The sequence below is a fragment of the Ips typographus genome, linkage group LG8 (genome assembly GCF_016097725.1).
Source record: "Ips typographus isolate SLU linkage group LG8, UJ_Ityp_2.0, whole genome shotgun sequence".
Taxonomy (NCBI): domain Eukaryota; kingdom Metazoa; phylum Arthropoda; class Insecta; order Coleoptera; family Curculionidae; genus Ips; species Ips typographus.
In genome coordinates this window covers 3,417,317-3,440,613 of record NC_138429.1, presented here as the reverse complement: position 1 = coordinate 3,440,613, position 23,297 = coordinate 3,417,317, and the positions used below count along the sequence as shown (strand labels likewise).

Sequence of the window (23,297 nt, the reverse complement as noted above, 5' to 3'; positions counted from 1 at the left end):
AACGATGAAAATTGACTTGAGAGGCTTAAAAACTTTCTCTCAGTCTTTGTAGTCTAGTCGTCATAGTTTTCAGGTACATTGAAACACTAGTATTGAAAATTGACTTGTAGACATAAAGAACTACTTTTTATAGAATTTTGACTTCAAATTCAAACATTTAAACATTGAAAATTGACTGGCGGACTAATAAAAAGTGATATCAGAACCTTAAAATTAAGTTGATTCTCCATAAGCTTAAAAATGCCATTTCAAGCTTCGTCAGTATTAAAATGACTTCTAGACACCTCAATGTTAAAAATTCGAGCATTCCTTAAAAAGCTAGACTGTTTTTAGTGTTTTAAGGCTGTTTTCTGCTTGAAAAATCGAGTTTCAAAACTGTTTTCACAAAGTTTTTAGCTAATCAGGCATAAAACCCAGTTTGTACACTGTCCATAGTTTTTTGACCGATTATTCTACCTGTGTATTATTTTACGGACCACTACCAAAAACAAAATATCAAAATGGCAAAATATATTGACTTAGGAACACTAGTAGTGATAGCGTGTAGTCTTGATGGTATTTCAACCATCTTGCTTAAGTTGACTAAAAATCCAAATTTTTAACTTTTTAGTACCTTATAGGGTTTGTCAAAAACTCACTGTACTCTATTGTTTGTTGAAAGTCTTTTTGAGCTAAAATGGACTATTTCTACGATTTTGTTTAGTGCCTGTTTTTAGGTTTCATAAAGGGAATAGCAACATAAAAGCAATTTACCAACTGTTTTCGATTCTACACCGCGGTACACTCTCTCTAAACTAATTCTCTTGAGCATGTCGCCTGGCAGTTTTGCAAACAAGTTAAAACACCTGCTCGCTCACAATATACGAGTTAATTTAACTTTGCCGCTCATTATCACCCATTCGCCAGATTCGAGTTAATTGTCATTTTTCTCCAATACGCAAATTTTTAGAAAATTAATTTTTAATAACTCTTTTTCAGATAGATGGGTACCTTTAATGAAAACCGACGACACTATACCCATAGGCAATATTAGTATTGCTGCAGGACGTGAAGCCATTTTTAACTGTGAAGTTAATTCAACAGGAAAATACAACGTAAATACGGTAATGATTTATTAGTTAATATAATATGTATGGCGTGTGTTGTCTTGTAAGTTAAGAGGCATTTTTTATTTTTGATGTAAATTTTACAATATTTTAAGGAGTATTTTGTTTTAACTTGTTTTTAACTGCGATACTACGTGTGAGACTAGATAATGTGTGTGTGTTTCGGTAGTCAGTTTTGAAAATGCCACCTTCTTAATACACTTTACAACTATCAAGGGGCCCAGTGAAACATTTTGAAGGGACTAGAGTTTGTGGAACAGAAAAAGATGCCTTTTCTAATAGAAAACACTGTCACAAGGAAACAGCCCATATAGGTATTTACTTACTCCCAAGAACAGTTTTTACAAGAACACTACAAAAACCAAGTTTAGTCAAGCCAGTGGTTCTCGAAGAAACATGGATATAGAGTATTAGGTGTATTTAGCAGAAGCTGACAAGGTGATTTACCTAATACTATAAAAAGGACTCTGGTAGAGGTATTAATAAGCTGCTAATACTAAATAGCTTATGTTTAAGGTACCTTTATTCGCCTAATCTGGAGTTTGCTTATCAGGCTTTGAAAGGGTCCAAATTTAAAAAGTCCCATTATCTATTGCTCTAAAAGACTCTAAACAAAAGGTGTTTGAAGCTATGGTTATAATGGTGTTGTCAAAATCCATATGCAGAGTGTTGAAAAAACAAATTTCTAATAAGTTTCAGGTAATATTAGAAAGATACAAGTTACTTAATACATAAATTTGATCAAATGCCATTATTTTGCAGAATTAGCCCTTTTAAATTTTGCCGTATCTTACAGATGAACAGATCCGTAGAAACAGATGGTGCTACTGTTAAATACTTTTCCATCAGATAGCAGGTTAAATTACTATTTTAATTGTATTATTTACACATTATGAAATATACAAATAAAATCTTCTAGTTTTCTTCATAAACAATCATAAAATTAGATAATTTCTTTAACTGAGGTACCTACCTGCTCTTACAATAAATTGAACTGAAATTGAAAAAACATGTTAAATAAATCACCCAACAAAACCAAATTGATATGTATTTAATGCTGGGTAAATTTACAAAAGGAAATAAATAAGCAATCTATATCACAAAACCAAGAAGCAAGTTCTTAAAACACCAACAATTCTGTTATAAGTTAAAACACTGCTTTAGGATTTAATAGTCCCCAGGATACACACATTGCCTTTCCTTTCTTGCAAATTTTATGGAATAATTCTTGAAACGTTGGTATTGGGCTGTTAATGACTAGTTTGAATGCACCTATCTGTGATGTTTTTTCCATATAATTTAAATTGAATGTGGTTGTTGTTCTCAAGCCAAAGTTTGATTGGAACTTTCCGTCTTTGTTTACCACCAAATGTTGCAAGTTTTCCAGTTTGGTGAAGAAAAACCTTAAATTCTACGAAGTTCTCGCAATAACAAAACTAATTAATAAACTTAAACAACCCTAAATTAAGTTTTTATTTCTTCTGTTTGTAGTTGTTGGTGTTTTTCAACTTTTTAAAATTCCTAACCTCAAAATGTTTAGCCGACAAAAAAAGCATTTATTGCATGCAAAACATGTGAGATTCTTAGAATGTTTTTTTTCAAAACAATATAGTTTTCTCATTTTCATTTATAATTGCTTAGGATACAACAATAAATTGAGTTGTAATAAACTGGAAAATAACCGACTGAGTTCATTATATCAGAAACACGCATCTCGACTCTTAAAAAGCAATCCCAAAAACCTCCAGGTCCTTATTAAGGCCTGAAAAAACGATCAAAGTTGCCTTCCTGCGTATTCCATTAAGCCCTTGTTTGTGGAACAAAAACGTGTTAATGCCCGTTTTTGCCTTGTTATGGCCAATTTCTTGTTCCGTTGGCCGCTTCGGCTATTTTTTTAACTTTGCTCCTATACGTTCATTTATCATCTTTTTATTTATTTACGTTCTTGTTGCTAAAATTTTTCCGAAATCGAGTTTTTAAATCTCACCATTTCTGTGGTTAATTTTTCTATAGCATTTTGTAATATAGAATATAGAAAATTATGAAATTTCTGCTGATTTTGCAGCATTAAGATCACAAAGTTGATTTAATGTCATTGTTTACATTGTTTTTTGAACTTTCTTGGTAGATCCATTCTTGTTAGGCAACCAGCAAAGTTTTTTTTGGGATATATGGTCAATAATGATGATTTGGCAAGGTAATTAATAGGCTTCTTAAATGTGTCTGATTCAGCCTCAAAAGTTCTGATGTAATTAAATGATTTGATGCCGGACAATGGTAAGAAAATTGTGATGTGAAATATCTTATATATTTTATCAAATTCACATTAATTTCTTCTTCTAAAAGCTTCTTCTCTTTGCTTAATTCTCAAATAAGTCACTAATTGCTATGATTACATCAAACTTCAATTTGAATAAGTAGGTATACACTTTCAATTTAAACACTGCCCAAAAGTTGGCTTCTTCCTGAATTTGAATGGCCCAAAAGATAAGCAATGTTTATGACGTATAGCAATTGAATACTACAACTAAAATCCATAATAAATTATCCATGACATGTTGACATGTTGACATGACAAGGGTTTTCACATTGCAGAAGACAAAAATCGTTCCTTTTACTAAACAGGATTTTTTGGTAACATTTTAATGTCTGTCATTCTACTTACTTGCCACTATACTAGACATTACAAACACAAATTCTAAATTCTATATACATTCAATTTACCTTGAACGAACATATTGGATTTCTTTACTATTTCGTGAGTTCTTTGTTGAATACTGCTGGTTTTTCACGTACTTTGTAAGGATCGTTTGATACCACCCTAATTCCAATATATTTTCAGGTCGCATGGGTGCGAGCAGAAGATCAGACGATATTGAGTATAGGAACTAAAGTGGTCACGCACAATAACAGGATTTACGTGTCTCACGACAACTTTTCGACTTGGCAAATGCGCATTAAACAAGTGAAAGCAACGGATAGAGGCTGCTATCTTTGTGAAGCCAGCAACAATACTGTTAAAACTCAACAAGCCTGTTTGGATGTTAAAGGTATCAGCAATTTTTACAGTAATATCTATAATAATTAGTACCCTAATTATAACGAACAAAATTAACAGGGTAAAGTTAGAATTATCTCGTTATTTTACCGGATTGTTGAGTTAACACATAAACGTGTTAATAATTTAAATCCTTGCATGAACAGGACCGAAAACATTATTGCGAATAATATGAAATTCACGACTAGTGCAATTTTAATTTCTCCATCATTACAATATTTTATCTAATTACTGCAGCTTAATATTTTACAAACACTGATTTGGTATAATATTTATTTATTGCTAAATGGTGCTTCCAAACATATGTTAACACACATTCATCCTTCTGCTAACCAATAGTGCCCTGACATTTTGTCACTGTTAACTTTCTAAGAACTGACTTAACCTTTAAAGGTTGTTATCAACTGGTTGACAAGAGAAAAGCATTACAAAACAACCGTCAGCCACATAAACGACACATACTCGAGTAATCCTCATTGATTTATTAGAACGGCGACGAAACACAGGTCTTTCTGCTTCTTTTCCACATTTGCGCCATGAAATTTCGTAGACGTACACGTGGAAATGCACCGAAATCGGAAATTTTCGTTCCGACGAATTTATTTCCAAGTTTTTTGGTTTGATTTATGGCACGTGTCACATCGAGTGCGAAAACAGTTTTCGAAGAGAAATTGAATGGGTTCAATTGAAAAGTTTTTGCCCCATCGAAACGTGGTTGTAATTACCCATCGAGGTTTCTGTATAGTTTTAGTTTCGAGATAACTAAGTGGAAAAACCTTCTATTATTTTGTACCTTTTGTTGTATTGAACACTTAGCAAGTGTTTTTCAATTAATTTTTTGAATAAGGAGCATTTAAGCAAAATTAGTGAAAATGGGACATTTTGATTGTACTAAATTTGTACTAAATTTTGGCGCACTTTTCCAAAAAATCGAGGAATTTTGATTGCACGTTAAACATTGTCTGTGTTTAGTCTGTTTTATATCTCACACATATCTCACAGTTGCGGAAAAGTCTAAGATTTCATATTCATTCAGCCAGTGACAATAATTGCCTACTTATCCATTCTCTAAACTGTTCAAGAATTAATCAATCTGTAGGAGTAGAAAAAATAGTTACTGGTCTATTTCCATTTAAAACCAATATTTTGCACCACATTTGCAAGGCAGAAATGGACCTGCAAGTTTTAAATTGTTCTCCAATTCGGTCCAATAATTTCCTTTCTTACATAACAAGGTAGAATACATTACTGACGGACATTTTCTTGGAAATGATGGTGAAATAGGAGTAGTCAGCTTGAATTTCAACTTTTTTTATTCGGTAGAGTAGCAAAACTTACATTGAAAGCCCGTGATGCTTTACTATTCACACAGTGGAATCGGGATGCCATCTTAAAACTGTTTCTTCTTCTGCCAAAAAAAGCAGCTTATTTGGGCAAAAAACGGCCATTTAACAAGAAGGGACAAGGTTGCCTTTGGTAGGAAACCTGTTGCCGGTTGTAACAATTTGAAGTAGCAACGTGATATTGACAGTCAGGCTCAGAACATATACAGGGTAATTCAAACTCGACCCTCACAAGGAGATCTCGAAAACTATAAGAGATACGAGAAAGTTTAAATTGAGGCAAAGTTGCTCAATTCAAAGTTATCCCAAATACCGTTTTAAAAATTTCGATTTTTCTAGCACTTCCAAAGATATCCGAAAAAAACTGAAATTTTGATTTTTTGTTTTTATTTATTTCTAACCTTATTTGCAGATATATCCCAAAACCGCAAAAACATTTTCATTGCCAATTTTTATCAACTATACTATGACGGTTTCGGATTTGACGTCATCATCAACTTTCTTTTTTCTTAGGGGCGACATATTACATTTTTAAACGTCAAAATAGTAGATTTGATTCTGATTTCAGGATGACAAAGTCAACCACGTGACTTTTTTACTAAAATTGCTCATGTCATATGTTTGATATGCGAGAAACAAAGATGTAAAAAGATGACGTAATTAATATGTTTACCACCACTTTGAACTTTTACGTTTACCTGTCACGTGACTATTCAGGGCATTTTCACACGCAGGGAAGCAAAATTTCCGGAAATTTTTCCAGAAAATTTTAGACCTCTAACCTGAAACGTTCCTGAGATATTGTGCACAAACTGCAAAAAACGAGAGTCAACTTTCACACCATCTAGCGGCTATACGGGGCAACTTAGCCGTGCCCGCTCATCGTCACGTGATAGCTCCGTTCATTAGCTTTCTTTTGTTATACGGTGTGTTTATACAGGGTGTTTCAAATAAGCGAGTCATATACGATTTTATGGAAAAGTTCAAACATTGTACATCAAATAGGCCTAGAATTTGACGTAGATTTCAAAAATCGATTAAAAAATTATAAGTTTGTTGCTCAAATTTGGGACACTCTGTATACTGATGGATTATCTAGGAATAAAGTATATGCAAATAACTACAAGATTCATATTTGGTATTTTTTATATGAAATGAAAATTAAACAAGTTACAAGGATGTTAAAAATTCATTGAATCGCCCTGTAAACCACTACAGTGTATTGTCAATAACTCGGTTATTTTGACAATTATTACCAATTTGTAGCCCTTGAAATTTTCTTTTGACCACCCTGTATAGCGTTATTACCTAAAACGTCAAATAAGTGAGTTATTTACTGTTAAAACTGAGTTATTTGATTTTGACAATTTTTACTGTGACAGCCCATAACTCTGTTATTTTGACAGTACATGGTGGTTCAATATAGTAGAAATGTCACACTACCGAAAGATTATACTGGGAATGTGTTGTCCAGAAGGGATACATTTATAAATAATATTTTTTTCAAAATTCATATTATTTTGAAAAGTGTTGAGGTTAGTTACACAACATTTTTTAAAAAGTTTTCGGTAATTTTTCCGGAAAAAATCTAAAAATTCAAAAATAATTTGTTTTTTTACTTTTAATCATTTACCCCCGTTTGCACCGTCGTTTTGTAAGCCGAGCATAATTTAAGTGTGGGTCAGACTGTAACAATTCAGGTGAAAAAAGTCACATTCTAAACCACACTTAACTTAAGCAATGCTTAAAGTACGACGGTGCAAATGGCGGTTATAATGTCTTAAATTATCTCATTAGAATGCATGATAAGTTTGACAATAGCAATGACAAGTTTGACAGTTGTTTTCCCTATCAAGAAAAAATTTTCATTTAAACATGAAGTCATTTTCCGGTAAATTTCTAAAAATGAAACACGTCTGACTGTCAAATTTACTTCAGTCTAAGCTAATACTAAGGCAATCATTTACTAAGCTAATCACGTAACGTTTTGAAAATCGACTTTGTCATATCTCACTAGCTTTAGGATAATAGTAGAATATACATGATATACTATAAAACAATAGCAATAGTTTTCAAACTTTCTACCACATTTTAACAGTGTCTAACTTCTACGGGGTGTTCAAATATTCATTAGGCGTCTATTTTAACTTGTTCTAATTTAGAGCAGAGCTAACTAAATATCTTATGAGTATAAACTGAACAAAGTAGGGGAGTGTACAGACTTTCGAGTTTGACGTCTTATATCCTTCTAACTAGGCAATTTCCTTTCTCAAGTTAAGCCTTTCTTATATTATTAACTAGCTAAAACCCCACTTTTGATGGGGGAAGATTCACGGAGCTCGAATAAGAGCAAAGTTTAGTAAAGCGTCTTGCAGCAAGTCGATAATTTTAAATTCACCTTATAAATTTATAGGTTAAGTTCAATGGTACAGACTCAAATTTTAATGAAAAGTATCAAATTTCTTGTAGTTTAAATCCTAACAAACATGCTTGTACAAAAATAAGTTCTTTTTCGTGTTTGAGAAAAATTATATACATGAGAGTGTCGTGTAATGTTTCATCCTTTAATAGTTGGTGCATAATTTATGCTGCAAAGAAAACTGGAAGCGGAAAAATAAATTTCGTTTGCTCACGTCTGAATACTTTATTATTCACTACCGCCATGTACATTTTTGTCTCGTTTTCGAGGGGATTTTATATTTAATCCTGTACATTCAAAGTGGGGAGACATTACAAATTATCCTCAGCAGCACCGGTTGCTGATAATGATTCTCTCGTACATTTTTTGAGGATTTTTCCCGTTTTCTACCAGCTGCAAGATTAATGGATGAACCTTTGAATTTATGGAGTATGAACACCCAATTTTTATGTAATTTTTTGAAAAAAAAAAAATTAGAATAAGTAATAGAAATTTATTAAAAAATTGCTACACTACAGTTCAAAGATTTAAGCGGTTTCTGTCCTATCATAAATTATAAATTACTATTTTAGGTCTGGACAAATTCAACCCTTTGATATTACAACCATCATCTCTGAAAAATAAAGGGTTTAAACTTCAGTTAGGTTCAAAATCTGCATGAAAAGTCGAAACAAAGAGCCACAATGGTATCCATCGCCATTTATAGAACAATACAGCTTTGAATTTGTTGAAACAATGGCTTTCATTTTAAGCGACATTAATTTAGAGGGTGATATTCTTGTTTTGCTTCGTAACATACATTACATTATACAGTGCGTTTTTTTTAACGCGCAACATAGGATTTCACGTGTTAAATTTTTAAGCCCATGTTAGACCATGTTATTTTGGAACTACAGGTGTAAAACTTGACAAGTGTGTCTTTAGTACCCTGAAGCTTAAGTACAACCACCAATTCGGTCTAAAAAGTGTTCACAAACTAGCAAAAAGTCATCTTCTTTCGAAAAGATTTATACTCCCTGTATGTATGGTAGGTGTTGTTTTTGATACTGACAGGGCAGATAGCAGGTAAACATACATACAGGGAATATGGAAAGATAAAATATGTTCCAAAAAAGATGACTTTTTGCTAATTTGTAAACACTTTTTAGACCGAATTGGTGGTCTTACTTAAGCTTCATGGTACTGAAGACACATCTTCCAAGTTTTATACCTGTAGTTCCAAAATAACATGGTCCAACATAAGCTTAAAAATTTAACACGTAAAATCCTATGTTGCGCGTTAAAAAAAACGCACTGTATTTAATATAACAAAATTATTCAAGCTGAAACAACAGTTACCTTTATACTCGTCACGGTTTCTATACAAATTATCTTTGGTATAAAATTATTCTGAAATAAAAGTACTATCAGTACATCTAGGGATAGCTAAATATAATAGGTGATAAAAATAATATTGCTTAAAATTTCAAAATTTGGAAATTGTTATTCGTATCTATGACAAGCAGATGCTACCATTAAATGACAGTTTAAGACCTTAAATTTTACAGTAATGACAGTTTACAGAATGGCTTAGTCCAGGTGATACTTGTTATTAGTAAAAACCTAGTAAAGGTAAAGTAAAAGGAAAATTTACCAATTTTACCAGTAAATTTATGGGTCTAATTGAAGGTCAGTAGACCCCACAATCATTTTCCTGTCATGGCTGTAATTAATCTAATTTTTGGTCAATATTGTCAAAATAAAATCCTGAAAAATAACGACTGAATAAAAGGCTCTTTTGATTAGTTAGTACTTATTGTTTTAGAGATTTTGGTTTATCAATAATAAAATAATTAAAGTAAAACTTTTCTGACAAAATGATTCTTGGACCTTGGAGGGATGAGAAAAATGACACGAATGTGAAGACATTATTATTTAAACAATTTGTAATTTACATTTACCAACTGCCAATTGTCAAAATAACTGTAATAAATCTCAGAAACACGTCTTGTTTTGAAAACTGTGTTAAACTGTAATTCTTGCAAATTCTAGGCAAATGTTGACAGTTTTGACATTAGTCACAGATATCACGTGGTATTTGGAGGATAATTTAGATAGACAGTCACGTGACCACTGTCAGAAATCTCAGAATCACGTGCAAGAAAACAATTCTAAACTATGATTTAAGCAACTTTTGAGCACAGTTTGACAGAGACAATATTGCTTGTCAAACCCGCTTGGACTGAGAAAATTACTGTTTTAAGCACATTTTTGGAGTCCTCATTAAATTTCCTATCCAATAACCTGAAAAAACGTTAAAAAATTCGGTACAGTCAGCGAGAAAAGGAGTGCCAAAATTTGAACTGCCAGAAACACAGTTTGAAAGGACAGTCATGGACAAAATCGCCTATAAAACCTACTTAGAGTGAGAAAGTGACTGTTTTAAGAACATTTTTGGAATCCTCATTAAATTTCCTATCCAATAACCTGAAAAAAAACGTTAAAAAATTTGGTACAGTCAGCGAGAAAAGGAGTGCCAAAGTTTAAACTGCCAGAAACACAGTTTGAAAGGACAGTCAGGTACAAAATCGCCTGTAAAACCTACTTGGAGTGAGAAAATGACTGTTTTAAGCACATTTTTGGAATCCTCATTAAATTTCCTATCCAATAACCTGAAAAAACGTTAAAAAATTTGATACAGTCAGCGAGAAAAGGAGTGTCAAAGTTTGAACTGCCAGAAACACAGTTTGAAAGGACAGTCAGGGACAAAATCGCCTGTAAAACCTACTTGGAGTGAGAAAGTGACTCTTTTAAGAACATTTTTGGAATCCTCATTAAACTTCCTATCTAGTAACCTGAGAAAATGCAACAAAATTTGGTACAGCCAGAGAGAGAAGCGGTGTCAAAAATTGAACTGACAGAAATACAGTTTGAAACGACAGTCACGGACAAAATAAAGTTAAATATTTAAGTTAAATATTTACTTTACTGGTATTGGTTATAGTGTAAGGTGAAACTATCCATATAAAAAAACTTAAGAAAATGAATTCTGACTCGAATGTGTCTATTCTGAGCGTCGTTCAAGGTAGAAAAATCGCCTTTTCTTTCTTTTTACGTATTTTTTTAACGACTCACTAAATCATTGTGACACTTTTATGAAAATAGTGCCGATAGACATTGAATCGTTCTACTTATTGAGCAATCAATATAACCTAACGGCACAGTGTGGAAATAACAAATTACTTTTCAATTTATCGGAATCAATAACAAGTGGTAACACCTTTGGCAATTCATAATGTTTTATATCGGAAAAAGTCACTTGATATTTCAAGTTCACCTTAAATATTTTTGTATGCTAAAATATTCGTGGTTTACACATAGATTCGGTTTATGATTTTCAACATTCAGGACGGTTGCGGAATCCAAAACTCACAAAACGTTCGATATGGAAATCGTCTTGGAAAATGGAATTTTCGTGTCGTAAAGTCATTTTTTAGCCAAATATTATGCCTTTATTTTACCGTTTTTTTATCTGACACTCATGATTAACTGCTGCCAGTTTAACAGGTTTAATCAATTAGTTTTATTAATGACACAAAACTATTACATTTTTTTGTAAAACACCCTTTATATGCCTTTTCTTATTCTTCATTTATATACTTTTTCTTACCGGTAAATAACCTTGCAATTTAAAAAATAATCATGCAACTTTATTTCCAGTTGTTGTAGGTATTACAAAGTCTTAAAAAATTGTCAAATATGCTTTGATTTGACGTTCATTTGTGTCGTTTCGCGGTTTACAAAAAACTGGTTTTACGTTGTTCTGCATATTATATAACCAATTAATATTGTTTTCCAATGGGATTTTTTAATATCAGTCCATCCCTCAAAGCCTCTTTGCAAAGTTATTCACTTGGAAAAGTCTTAAAGGAGGCGAAAAAAAAGCGGGCCGATGTTTTTCCATATTTTATTAAAGATTGGTGGTATAAAATCCCCGGACGGTTCTAATACTCCTTTTACGGCATTATGAAATATTTAATAAGGCTTTGCCTCAAATTTTTAATGCCAGTTAAGGCTGATGTTCTACCATGAAATTGTTTTTATCATTCCGAACCAAAATAGTACTAAACTTTGTTTTTCCGTTGAAAATAATTAAATAAAATACATCAAAAGCTGTTTCGCAACTAAGTGTCTCTTTGACTTAACAAAAATTGTTTGTTCAGCTTTTTAATTTTGTAAAATGACAGAAAGAGTTTAATATTCTTTTTGGTCACATATACAGGGTGGACACTTTCAATCAGAATTGGACTGTCGTCATTTGTTTCGGATATACCAATCATTTTTGACGTGTCTCTTAATATGACAAAGATATATCGCACTAATTAACTTTGAAATGAAAGTGATCGTTTGTAATGTATCATGTAAAGCCAACCTAGAGTATTTTCGTTTGAACTAGAACGTAATTTCGTAATTTAAAAAATTACAGTACCTCCGGATATTCTTAATGAGGATACGAGCGGAGATTTATCCGTATCAGAGGGAGAAAACGCTACACTTTGGTGCAGAGCCGCCGGCCATCCGCCCCCACGAATCACTTGGAGAAAGGAGAACGGAGAGTCTATTTTCATTAGAAAAAGTTTTATAAACTTTTCGAAAGGTTAGTGGATTTACTCAATTATACAATGAAAATGTAACATTTGATCTTGTTTGTGAACGAATTGATGAAAAATAGTGACGCCACTGTCATCAGAACGACCCACGACAACAGGGTGTGTCCCTGTATTTCACTTGATAAATAAAAAAGCTTTATATTTAGCAAAAGCAACAAATATCATTATGAAACTCACATTTTACCTTGATATACGTGATAAATAAATAAAAAATATTTTTTCTTTCAGTTGAAACTTACAATGGAAGCAGTTTGAACTTTTGGAAAGTGGACAGAACCCAAATGGGCACTTACTATTGTATCGCCAGCAATGACGTACCTCCTGCAGTTAGCAAACGAGTCTCTTTATACGTCAATTGTAAGTTACCTTTATTTTATTAGTACAAAATCTCAGCCAATTCAACACTGTGTGACGTAGGAATTACATGTTGTAGACTCCTGAAATTAACTATATAGAGTGATTGATTGATGAGGCAAAATTGTGCTCGTCAAGGGACAATGTTATCAATGAAATTCCATTGTCTCAGTAGGGGTTACTAATTGGGATTATTAGAATGAGCAATCATGTAAATAATGCATTAACCAGATGTACTAGGGAGTGATACAACTGTCACGTTTAGAACACTCTAGTTATATTTAGTAGTAATCTGATTATGGCCTTGTTCCAACCACTCGTTATTTTTGTCGAGAAGACGCATTTTAAGCCCTTACAAATTGAAAATTCTAATGAAAAAGGGCTGTTTTAATCAATCGCAATTAAAATTTGGAAAGATGACGGGCTTAACTGTGACACTAATGACTTTTATAATACCTCAGGCATTTACTGGTAAAAATGTATATGGCTTGAATCGTATTACAGGAAAAACTGTTGTTGATTATTAATTAACACAAATAGAATTCTCATCTCGTTAATGTGACAATTAAGACGAACATAAAAATCAAATTATAACGTCTTTCAACAAAATAGACTAAGTGCAAAACTTTAATTATCTTTTATTAAACCGTTAGTATGTAACGGGAAAGTTTCGAGGAAGTGAAGTTTGGCAATTAACGGAACCATCAATAAGAAAAATTGCAAACCGGAAACGTCGAGCTTCTGGGACTATTTTCAAAGCAAATTGACGTCTTTGCTCACTTTTTACGAGTCAATTATCCTTAAAAGTTTATTTATCTAGTGGAAAAAGATATTATACTAGTTGTTTTCCGTGAAACTCGTGAAAAGTCGGTGCAATATTGAATTTTTAATTACCTGTGTCCTGAAAACCCTAACTGAGGTTTTAATTCGAAGAGTAATAATAATCTTTTGATACTAATTTCTTTACCTGGTTTAGCAGGCAAGGCAGGAGCTGTACCCTTAGTTTTGGTAAGGTCCAAACGTGCACTAGGTTTGGGCTGAAGTACATTGTTGGGAAGCCTAATCTCTTCCACAAAATTGGAGGGAAAAACTCCCTCTTTGCCGTTCAAAATCCCCCTCCACCATCCCTCTTCTTCCTCCCCAATTACCTTAATCAGCTGTCCAGTTTTCAAGGAAAGCTCATCTTCATGTTCCTGAGTGTAACTGTATACCACTCTGCATTGCCTAATTCTTAAATATTGGCATTTATTCAATACTATAAGCTTAAACTAGAAATTAAAGGGTACCTAGTAGCATCTTGTTTGTTCCTTAAAACCACTTTATTCTTGTCATAGGGCTTAACATAATTGTCAGGAAACACTCCAGTTTTTCCATTTAAAGTTTCTTCCCACCATCCTCCTATTAATTCAGCAAAGTTTAATTCTGGTCTACTCTTCTGAGTTAACTTACTTATTAACAATTTGTGATACTTTACAACTATGCAACAAGGGGCTTAAGTAGGCTTTGAGGGGCGAGATCAACAATAACTATAATATACAGGGTGGTACACCAGAAACCGCCGCAATTCATTCTTTTTAAAAAAAAATTGACAAAAACTAATTTTTTAAAATTCGAAATTTCCACTTTTGTGCAGTTTGTTCCTATTCCTACTATCCCTTACACTGTTCCTAAGTGTAAGGGATTCCCACTACCCTCAAATGATACGTGAGCCGGTGGATAGTTCTGTCAAAAAATGGGCAAAAACTAGTTTTTAGACTCTAACTAAGTTTTAGAGATTTTCGGTTGGCGTTGGAACGAATTTCCTGCGAATTCAAATAAAAGAGCTACGATTTTTCGAAAAGTACAATTTTAGCAAATTTTTATTTTGCTCCATAAAGGTTCCAATGCACAGCAAAGGGCATATTTATACCAAGGAACCTCCGACACTTTTCACTCCTTAAGGTGTTCTTAATCGTTGACGTAGTGATAACAATCCATATAAGCACATTTTGGTGAACTAGTTGTATACAACTAGCTAATCAAGTCGAGCAACAAAACTCCGAGAAAACCATAATATGCCCCTCTGGTTCACGAAACTGGAGTATAATAAACATCTGCTTTGCGTGAACCACCACAGTATAATAACTAACTTAAACTTTCTTGCTTAAAGTTCATCAAGATTCAATTTTCCACAGTACTTGGTGCTAATTGAATAGTAATGAAAACAGACCGGTTTTGTTCTCCGATTGATTATATTTTAATTCTGGCCCAGTTGTTGTCGTAGGCATTTAAAGGGACGAGCATATCCGGAATTTAAAATTCCATTACCAGGCTTATAGGGCCATCACGCTAAAGTTACGGGCTTTTCAATGTGTGTTTGGAATATTGTCGTTTTACAGTGTTTTAAAACGTTTTCTACTGAAAGCAATTTAAAACTTTCTATCAGAACGATAGTAATAATTGCTAAAACGATCAAATCTCATAGGATTGTTCTATCGAGTCGAAACAGGGCGTATTATGGGTTCAAATTAGCAAACTCTATCTTAACTGGAGAAGTTGAATGTCATTAAGCCAACTTGCTGAAAGTTTCTGTGTTTAAGTCTTGTACACCAGCAGTATTATTAAGGAGAATTTTAATAGAGGATTAAGAGAATTAAATTTTAATATTCGTTAAATGGAAAAATAAATTGAATTGTTTAGCCCTAGACCAACTAATATGTACTTTCTGTCCCAGGAAAAGTAGCAGTGAAGACGTTCAGAAATTCACTTCTGTCTTTGATTAGTTCTTAAGATTTTCTTTAATATTTTGTGGCTGTTGGCTTGAGGGTTTCTTTCCAGTGGTGTAAAAAGCTGTGCTTTTGTTGTACCAGACATCCAACGAGGTGCATTTGTAGTAAAAACTAGAGTGAAAAAACTAGAGCTAGTCACGTGATAGCCCCATTGATGTGATAGTTCATTATCTTTCTTTTGTCTTATGGACGATTTTTTGGAAAAGTTGAACGAAACTTTGACTCAAATTTGAGATTTTTGAGTCTACTATACTAACAGCGGCCATACTAAATTTTGCTCAATCAAAGTGGCCTTTTTTACTAATTTCAAACTGGGGGACACGAATCTGACGTCCATTTTGGCCAAATGATATTCTACGTCACATTTCTATACTTTCGTGGGGTATCCCCCGTAAAAAATGTCAAAAATTCAGTTTTTTTATTTTTCAAAGTTAAACGGTACGCTGGACAGAAAAAATGTCATATTTAGTAAAAGTTGCCTCCCATCAAATCGGGGTGTATATGTGGTAAAAATGTCACACCTCGAACACAAACCGTTTTCGAGATATTCATGAAAATATCCGAAAAAATATAATCAACTTTGACGCACTCTAGCGGCCAAACGGTATAACTTAGCTTGGTCTGGTTAACGTCATTCATTAACTTTTTTGTCTATATAGAAAAAGTTAAAGAGAATTTTTTGAAAAAGTGCACAAAAATGTACCTAAAAATTAGTTTTTCTGTGACTGTCTGCGTGGTTTACTGGATAACCGCCGCCATTTTGGTACTAGTCAATTAAAACATGATACTGCTGTCAAAATGACACAAAATGAAAATAATTGTTTTTGTAATATCAAAATAACAAATACAACTACACAAAACAAAAACTAAATCAAGAAATTCGTAAATAACTTGACATGTAACGGAAAAGAAACGACAATTATTACGTCACTGCCATTAGCCCTAGGACGGACTATATATGAGCTAACTAGTTTCACAATTTTGCAGTTTCGCCAACTATAAAAGTTCCAAATCAACTACTTGGGGCCCCCGTAAATACGGACGTCTTATTAGAATGCTACGTGGAAGCATTTCCAAACACCATTAATTATTGGGTCAAAAACCGAAGTGAAATGCTGCTAAATGGGTAAGATAATGCCAAAATTAACTTCAATTAACAATCATTAATACGTTATAACGTAAGTCTAGCAGTTTAAGAGTGTCTGTGTGTTGTTTAGTTGTGTTCGGCATGGTTTTAACTAAAGTAGAATTTAGTAAAATAAATGTTATTAATAATTCACCAGAAAGCGTCCAGGCGATGCAACTGGGTAACTCGCACAGGAAAGTTTATGGCAAACTGTCTCCACATTTTAGCTGTTAGTTCTTTTAACGTTGATCCCTTTTATATGAATTTTTAAATTACTTTCTTAAAGAAACAATGTGACGCTTACGGACCTTATTATGTCTAAAATTACTTGATCAAAGTAATTCTAAAAAAAATGGCAATATCGATAAGTTTTGTAAGAACAAACTTGGATCAACAATCAAATATGGTGTATGACAAATTGCTGTGTTACTAATCAAATTTCAGTAGATTATCGTGAAACGAAAACACGACGGGTATAGAAAGTTAACTCTGTTATTAATCCATCGGTCTATCTAAAAGCACCCCCATGAATAATTGGACTATTTATCGCTTATTGATACCCCAAACGTTCCAAATATTACCTTATACACGTACACGGTATCGATTTGAACCTAATATGCATGCATTTCTGTGTCTAATATAATAGAGCTCCGTGCATGTAAAATGATAGCAAATAGGCCACATAGTGCTAAATATCAAAGTGTTCCTATTCCAACAAGTTTATATATTTGCTTTCAGGACCAAATATGTAGTTAGCGAAGAACGAGTCGGGTACAGGGTATTCATGTCCCTCAAAATCAAAGAGTTTTCGTCCAAAGATGTGGGAACTTATAATTGCGTGTCGACGAATTCACTTGGCAAAGCTGAGGGTACTCTAAGACTTTATGGTAAGCACATTTTTGCGTTCAAATACAGTCAAATATCTAAAATTGTTCAAAACGTTATTTGATTTACTGTTGGACTTTGTAGAGCTGTCCGAATGGACTTTTTTATAATTTTTGTTCTAACGTTACAACATTCTATTTGTACAAAATTCCTGTACATAACACTCAACATAAAAACAAATTTACTCTTCCCCTTTTATTAAAAAAAAAACAGTATATATTTTAAGGAGAGACCATTTTCGGATCCAGCCGCAAAAATGGGAAAACCGGAAGTTTTTATTGCGCTTAATTTAATTAAAAATTTTATTTCCATTCTCTCCTTTTCTGTCTACTTTTTGTTGTAGTAGAGCGGATTCTGTTTCTCCTCCAGTTTATCGGGCTTTCAATTACACAATGGCGTGACGTAAAACCGCAGCGAGATACGAATTGAAACGTAAAACTTAATCAAGGATTTTATTTCTCAAGTATTTAGTGTGTTTTGACAAAAAAATCTGTTTTTGCAGAATCAGAATCAATTTTAAGTTTGTCGGGTCTTGTAAAAAATAACTAATAACATTTTGGTGCAATTTTTTTTTTCGGTTAGTTTTCGTCCTATACAGGGTGGTAACTTTTAAGGTGATCCATCATTGGGATATTAGCAATGGCAATAGTTACAGGGTTTGTTAAATAAAACTCTAATATCCAAGCTATCTTTATTAAAAAATGAAATACAGGGTTACCCAAAAAAGTTATTTGGTTTTAAATGTGTACAAGGTGTCGTAAGTGGCGTCCTCTACATTTTGATTTTTTGATTTGAATTTTTCACACCACAAAAACCCTCTTAGCCAAATTTTGTGACAATAATCACTTATGCCGGAAAAACTAAAACCAAATTGAACTTTTGACACTTACTGTATCTACAAAATTAAGGACTTTTGGGCTGAGGTAAGTTGGGTTATATCGTCATATTTAAGCCTCAAGAATTTGTGGTAGCATTTTTCTGCACCTTTCAGGGACACCCTGTATAAGGCATAATCTACCCGAAAAAAACAGTTTTTGGATCTAAATTCGTATTCTTCACAAGACCCAGTAGAAAAAAAAGAGTTGGTTTTAAATTAAAAATTTTTTTATTCATATACAGGACAAATTAGAAGCTTTTGAATAGAAATTGCCTTTTTAATAAAGATTTGACCAAAAGCTACAGATTCAAATTTTTACACTTTTCTTCAAAACTGTCTAGTATCTTTCAGGTGTGTTGTTGAAATAAAAAAAAAATAGGAATCAATAATCATCAATTTTTGCAGGTTACTACTTTTAGTTCCTTTGACAAAACTCATTAGAATAGTGACTTACTTCAAGCAAATTTGAACCACATTGACCTGATGTTTTTGTTGTTTTTATTAGAGCTTTTCCAAATCCGCAGAATTTGTGAATCTATACAAAGAAAAAATATAGGTAAACGTTTGAAAATACACAATGAAACACTATGAATTTATCTATTTTTCTTCGGCTATACCAAAAAACAACTGCTTCCAAATAAAACATTTCTACACACTTATTATAACTTAAGACAGGGTAATAGTTGCAATTTTATTTAGTAACCGGTTCGTAAATGGAATTTTCGAACGAAAACTTGAAGGTATCCAATATTTTAGTCACACTTTCCACACTACGACCCTCGTTCTGCCTTTTGATTTCCCGCATTCGGTCTTTCCAGAACGCCAGCTTATTTTCGGAAAAAATTTTTACCATCGAGGCTGGTGAACCATTCAAACTACTGAATTCTTTAGACAAATAATTGGATTTTGCGATTATTCTTGGCGCATTCACGTCGTTGCTATCATCGTCAGCATCGTTTACGTAGGTTCGGGGAGAACGTTTTTTTTGGTAACGACACTAAAAAATTAATAATATAATAATTAATCATCAAAAATCGACTTACACACCGTTTCGGGTGGAGTTTAGATGGTTTTCGATGTTCACTGAACTTTCACTTGACACACTTTCAAGTTCGTCCTCTCTAGCTATTTCCGATAATTTGTCGCAAAAATCTTCCACATCATCGATTTGATGACGTATCGATTTCAGTTTCTGGTCTTTGTTCTGTTCTATGTGTTTCAAAATGTCTGCAGTTAGCTCTTCTTCAACTGTCGTTTTTAAAAATGTAAAAATCAGTATTAATAAACTTTTCCAAGTGAAATGGGTGGCGTGAGTTTAAATAAAACGCCAAGACCACTCATCCAAATTTAAAATGCAGAAAATAGTAAATTAAAAACTGAAATTTTGAAGAAGTTTTTTTTAGGAAAACTTACCACTGTTATCATTAAGTTTCACAATATTGTCCAAGTGGTTTTCAATTTCCTTGAGTGTGTCTTCAATCTTCGGAAATTCGGGAAACATCTCATTCATTTCCTTTATCCGCTCTTTCATTTTCGAATCACTAAGAATAACCTGGGAAACTGAAAAAATACCATCAAAATCGTAGTTTTCCGTTGATCATTTTTAGTAGTCATTTACCATGTTTTACATTTGGTGATTTTAATTGGTTGATCGATTTTTCTGGATACTTTTCATTGGCGTAGAGGATTTCAACGTGACCGCTTTGGGTAAAACAGTCGTTTACGTTTTTGTACTGAACTCTAGGGATTTTAAAGTACTTTTCCTGCATTTTTTGTAGTTTTTCATTGATATCGATAAGGGCGTCCATGATTTTTGTGTCGTTTGGTTTCTTTAGTAAAGGTTTTGCAATGACCGCTGGTTTGCAACTTATTTTGTACTTTATCACTTTTCGTGATGGTTTGATAGGTCTTTCAATTCTGTTAGCCTCTTTGATTGGATTAGGTGTTTGAGTGAATAATGTTTGTTCAGTATTCTCTACAAGTTTTACTGTGTCAGCAAAGCTGACCACTTTTTTTGCTTTGTGTTCGACAGGAGGTTCAGTGGTTACCTCCTTGCTAACTTTAGAAGCTTTTTTCGGTTTAATTTTATTCTCAATCAATTGTACAGCTCTATCACCTCCATAATGAGGCTAAAATAGTAAATCTCATTATTATGCGTTAATAAGTGTGTCACAAATAAACTTACGGGAAGTTCGATGTTTACAGTGTCAACGTAATGAGGTTTGATTCGAGGAACTCTACACACACTTCCGGATTTGGTTTCGTGCACTTCCTTCTGCCCATCTCCACTCAGTTTACAATTGAGGGCTTCTTCGTACACCGCTTTAAACTCCCGAAAGTTTTCAGATCTTTGCAAAAGATCTCGAGTTACTTGTACACTGTCCTTCCAAGTTTCTTGGTCTTGGAAGCGCAATTTTTTTACTTTTACCATTTCTCGGAGAAAACTGTTTTGAGAGGTCGCATTTTCTATGTTCATTTTCTGTTCGAATCGGTTATTTTGAAGAATTCTTGGGTTTGCCGTTTTTAGGAATTGGCAATGACATTTTGACACGGAAATTTTTTTTGACGTTACAAAAAAGGTGGATACAGGCCAAACATTCAAATTCTTTTAGATTTTATTGTTATACTGGTTGAATAAAAAGTTTTTATTCAAGTTTAATACATATTTATTTAATTTCAGAGATAAAAATGAATCTGAATCCGATTAATTCCTTCAACAGTAAGGCGGAACTAATAGGAGGTAATATTATTTTTAAGCAATACTAAGTAACTTATTTTCTTATTTTTTTTCTTAGGTGTGGCTGAACCAGCTCGAGGAGCCAGCTCAAAAGACATGGCAATATCCAAATCACAACAAAGCTCAAGGACCCACTTTGAAATTCTACTTCTTATAGTAACATTATTTTTGAGATGATTTTAAAAAAGTATTTAAGGGTAGCAATTAAGGACAGCACTTAACCCTCTCATATCTTGATCGTACACATATCTGCTTAAATCATCCACACACAACAAAATCAACTGAAATGAAATCTATAGTATATAATCGTCCTTTTTTTCATATAGCTGTGAATGTGCCAATTTTCTAATAGGTTTTAGAGTTTAGAATACTAAAATACAGAATTTAACCCAATTGACACCATCCAAACTGTTATAAAAGCTGGCCAGTACCAAAATCTATACACATAATATACTTAAGAAATTTTATAGTGAATGGGGGATGGTCAGGTATGGCTTAAAATTACAAGGCGGAAAGTTGGAGGATTTTTCAGAGATTATATCCATAACAATGTTACTCACCTATTTTAAAGCATCATATTAAGGAACAAAACATTTGCTAAATATTTTTAAGTACATGCATTTTCTGTTTTTACTAAATATGTCCATTTTTATTGTATTTTTTTCTTTTATAACTTATTTCATTCCTATTGTCAAACGGATAAATCAGAAGGAACGAGAAACTCAGATAATTACGATGTAACCGCCATTTGAGTTGAACTGAACTTTACCCAGGTAAATTCTAATATTGATATAGTTGGATTTTTACCTTTTGAGAATGACGTCATCTTTTTACATCTTTGTTTCTCGCATATCAAACATGTGAAATAAACAATTTTAGCAAAAAAGGCACGTTGTTAATTTTGTCGTCCTGTCAAATTGAAAACGTTGACATTTACTGTCACTTTGATTTAAACGAATATCAAAGGTATAAAAATGCTGCGCTACAATGAGAAGGCCCAAATGCTAATTCTAAATATGCTGCTTTTTTTTGAGTACGAAAAGAAACAGTTTCCAGATGTCAACTGAAACTCTCATGATCACTCATTTTTCAAAGCATTTGTAGGTTAAAATGTGTGATCTAATTCCAGACATGCGTGTTTTTTCACCTGCTTGACGTCATTCTCAAAGGGTAAAAATTTGACTATAAACGTTTGGTTATACAGGGTGACCTTAAAATATGCCAAAAAATGCTACCACTGACAATCTAACCCCTTTTGACACTCTGTATCTGCGACATTATCCACTTTTGGACTAAAGCAGTTGCGTTTAGATCTTTATACAGGGTGGTCCAAATTGATTGTAGGATAATTGAAGGGTGGAAAGTACATAAAAAATAAACCCCCAAAGTTTGAAAACTGTAGTCGAAAAGTGTCCCCTAGCGGAGTTAGGGCACCTTAAAAGTGAGCCACTAAAACCATTTTTTAGCTTTCTTATTTTTTACTGCTTATATTTTCCTAAGAAAAGTTTATCTGAACATTTCATTTTGCATAGTTTTTCAGATACTGATTTTTATACGCTAATCCATAATGAAACGAATTAGTACCTGTCCAGATTATTTTAAAAAATAGAAAAAAATTCCAAATGATTATATCAAAATGATGAACAAGCATGCCAAATTTCATATTTTACTTTAGTTCATTAATTAAGATAAAAAAACTGTTCTCTTAGGGCCCGTTAGCTCCGATAGGAGGCACTTTTCAACCATAGTTCATATGACACTTTGGTGTTTATTTTGTATGTACTTTCTACCCTTTAAGTATCCTACAATCAAATGGACCACCATGTATTTAAGCCTCAAGAATATTGTGGTAGCATTTTACCGCACATTTTTGGGACATCCTGTATTTGTAACTGAATTCTTTAAGAACCAGTTCACTATAATGCTGATTCTTTTTGTATACAAAAGTGCTCAAATATATTGCTCTTCAATCCTT

General features: G+C 33.0%; 3 protein-coding genes across 5 annotated transcripts in view; 1 reads left to right on the top strand and 2 right to left on the bottom strand.

Moving 5' to 3' along the window:
- Positions 1–3,969, bottom strand: part of LOC145732898 (uncharacterized) — a 12,019-nt gene extending 8,050 nt beyond the window's left edge. The window contains exon 1 of the mRNA XM_081985439.1: positions 3,831–3,969. Within this exon, the coding sequence (XP_081841565.1) occupies positions 3,831–3,843 (13 nt within the window). The 5' untranslated portion in view covers positions 3,844–3,969. The remainder of the gene's footprint in view (positions 1–3,830) is intronic.
- LOC145732901 (lachesin-like) overlaps positions 1–23,297 on the top strand; it is a 27,269-nt gene extending 3,972 nt beyond the window's left edge. For all 3 annotated transcript variants that reach the window (XM_081985445.1, XM_081985443.1, XM_081985444.1), the window contains exons 3-10: positions 979–1,103; positions 3,949–4,156; positions 12,392–12,562; positions 12,804–12,932; positions 16,685–16,823; positions 17,562–17,710; positions 21,266–21,325; positions 21,381–23,297. In XM_081985445.1, coding sequence (XP_081841571.1) covers positions 979–1,103; positions 3,949–4,156; positions 12,392–12,562; positions 12,804–12,932; positions 16,685–16,823; positions 17,562–17,710; positions 21,266–21,325; positions 21,381–21,499 — 1,100 coding nt within the window. In that variant the 3' untranslated portion in view covers positions 21,500–23,297. The remainder of the gene's footprint in view (positions 1–978; positions 1,104–3,948; positions 4,157–12,391; positions 12,563–12,803; positions 12,933–16,684; positions 16,824–17,561; positions 17,711–21,265; positions 21,326–21,380) is intronic.
- On the bottom strand, positions 19,262–21,128 carry LOC145732900 (uncharacterized). The gene is made up of 5 exons (XM_081985442.1): positions 20,771–21,128; positions 20,204–20,714; positions 19,999–20,145; positions 19,633–19,833; positions 19,262–19,582 (listed from the first exon to the last, which is right to left on the bottom strand). The coding sequence occupies exons 1-5, from the start codon at positions 21,059–21,061 to the stop codon at positions 19,533–19,535; spliced, it is 1,200 nt and encodes a 399-aa protein (XP_081841568.1). The 5' UTR covers positions 21,062–21,128; the 3' UTR covers positions 19,262–19,532.

Excerpts from the sequence above, each read along its gene's own strand:
- LOC145732900 (XM_081985442.1), bottom strand. The coding sequence starts at position 21,061 with ATGAACATAGAAAATGCGACCTCTCAAAACAGTTTTCTCCGAGAAATG. Across the intron at positions 20,715-20,770 it reads CTGTAAACATCGAACTTCCC|CCTCATTATGGAGGTGATAG; the intron begins GTAAGTTTATTT and ends TTACTATTTTAG. Across the intron at positions 19,834-19,998 it reads GAAACTTAATGATAACAGTG|TTGAAGAAGAGCTAACTGCA; the intron begins GTAAGTTTTCCT and ends TAAAAACGACAG.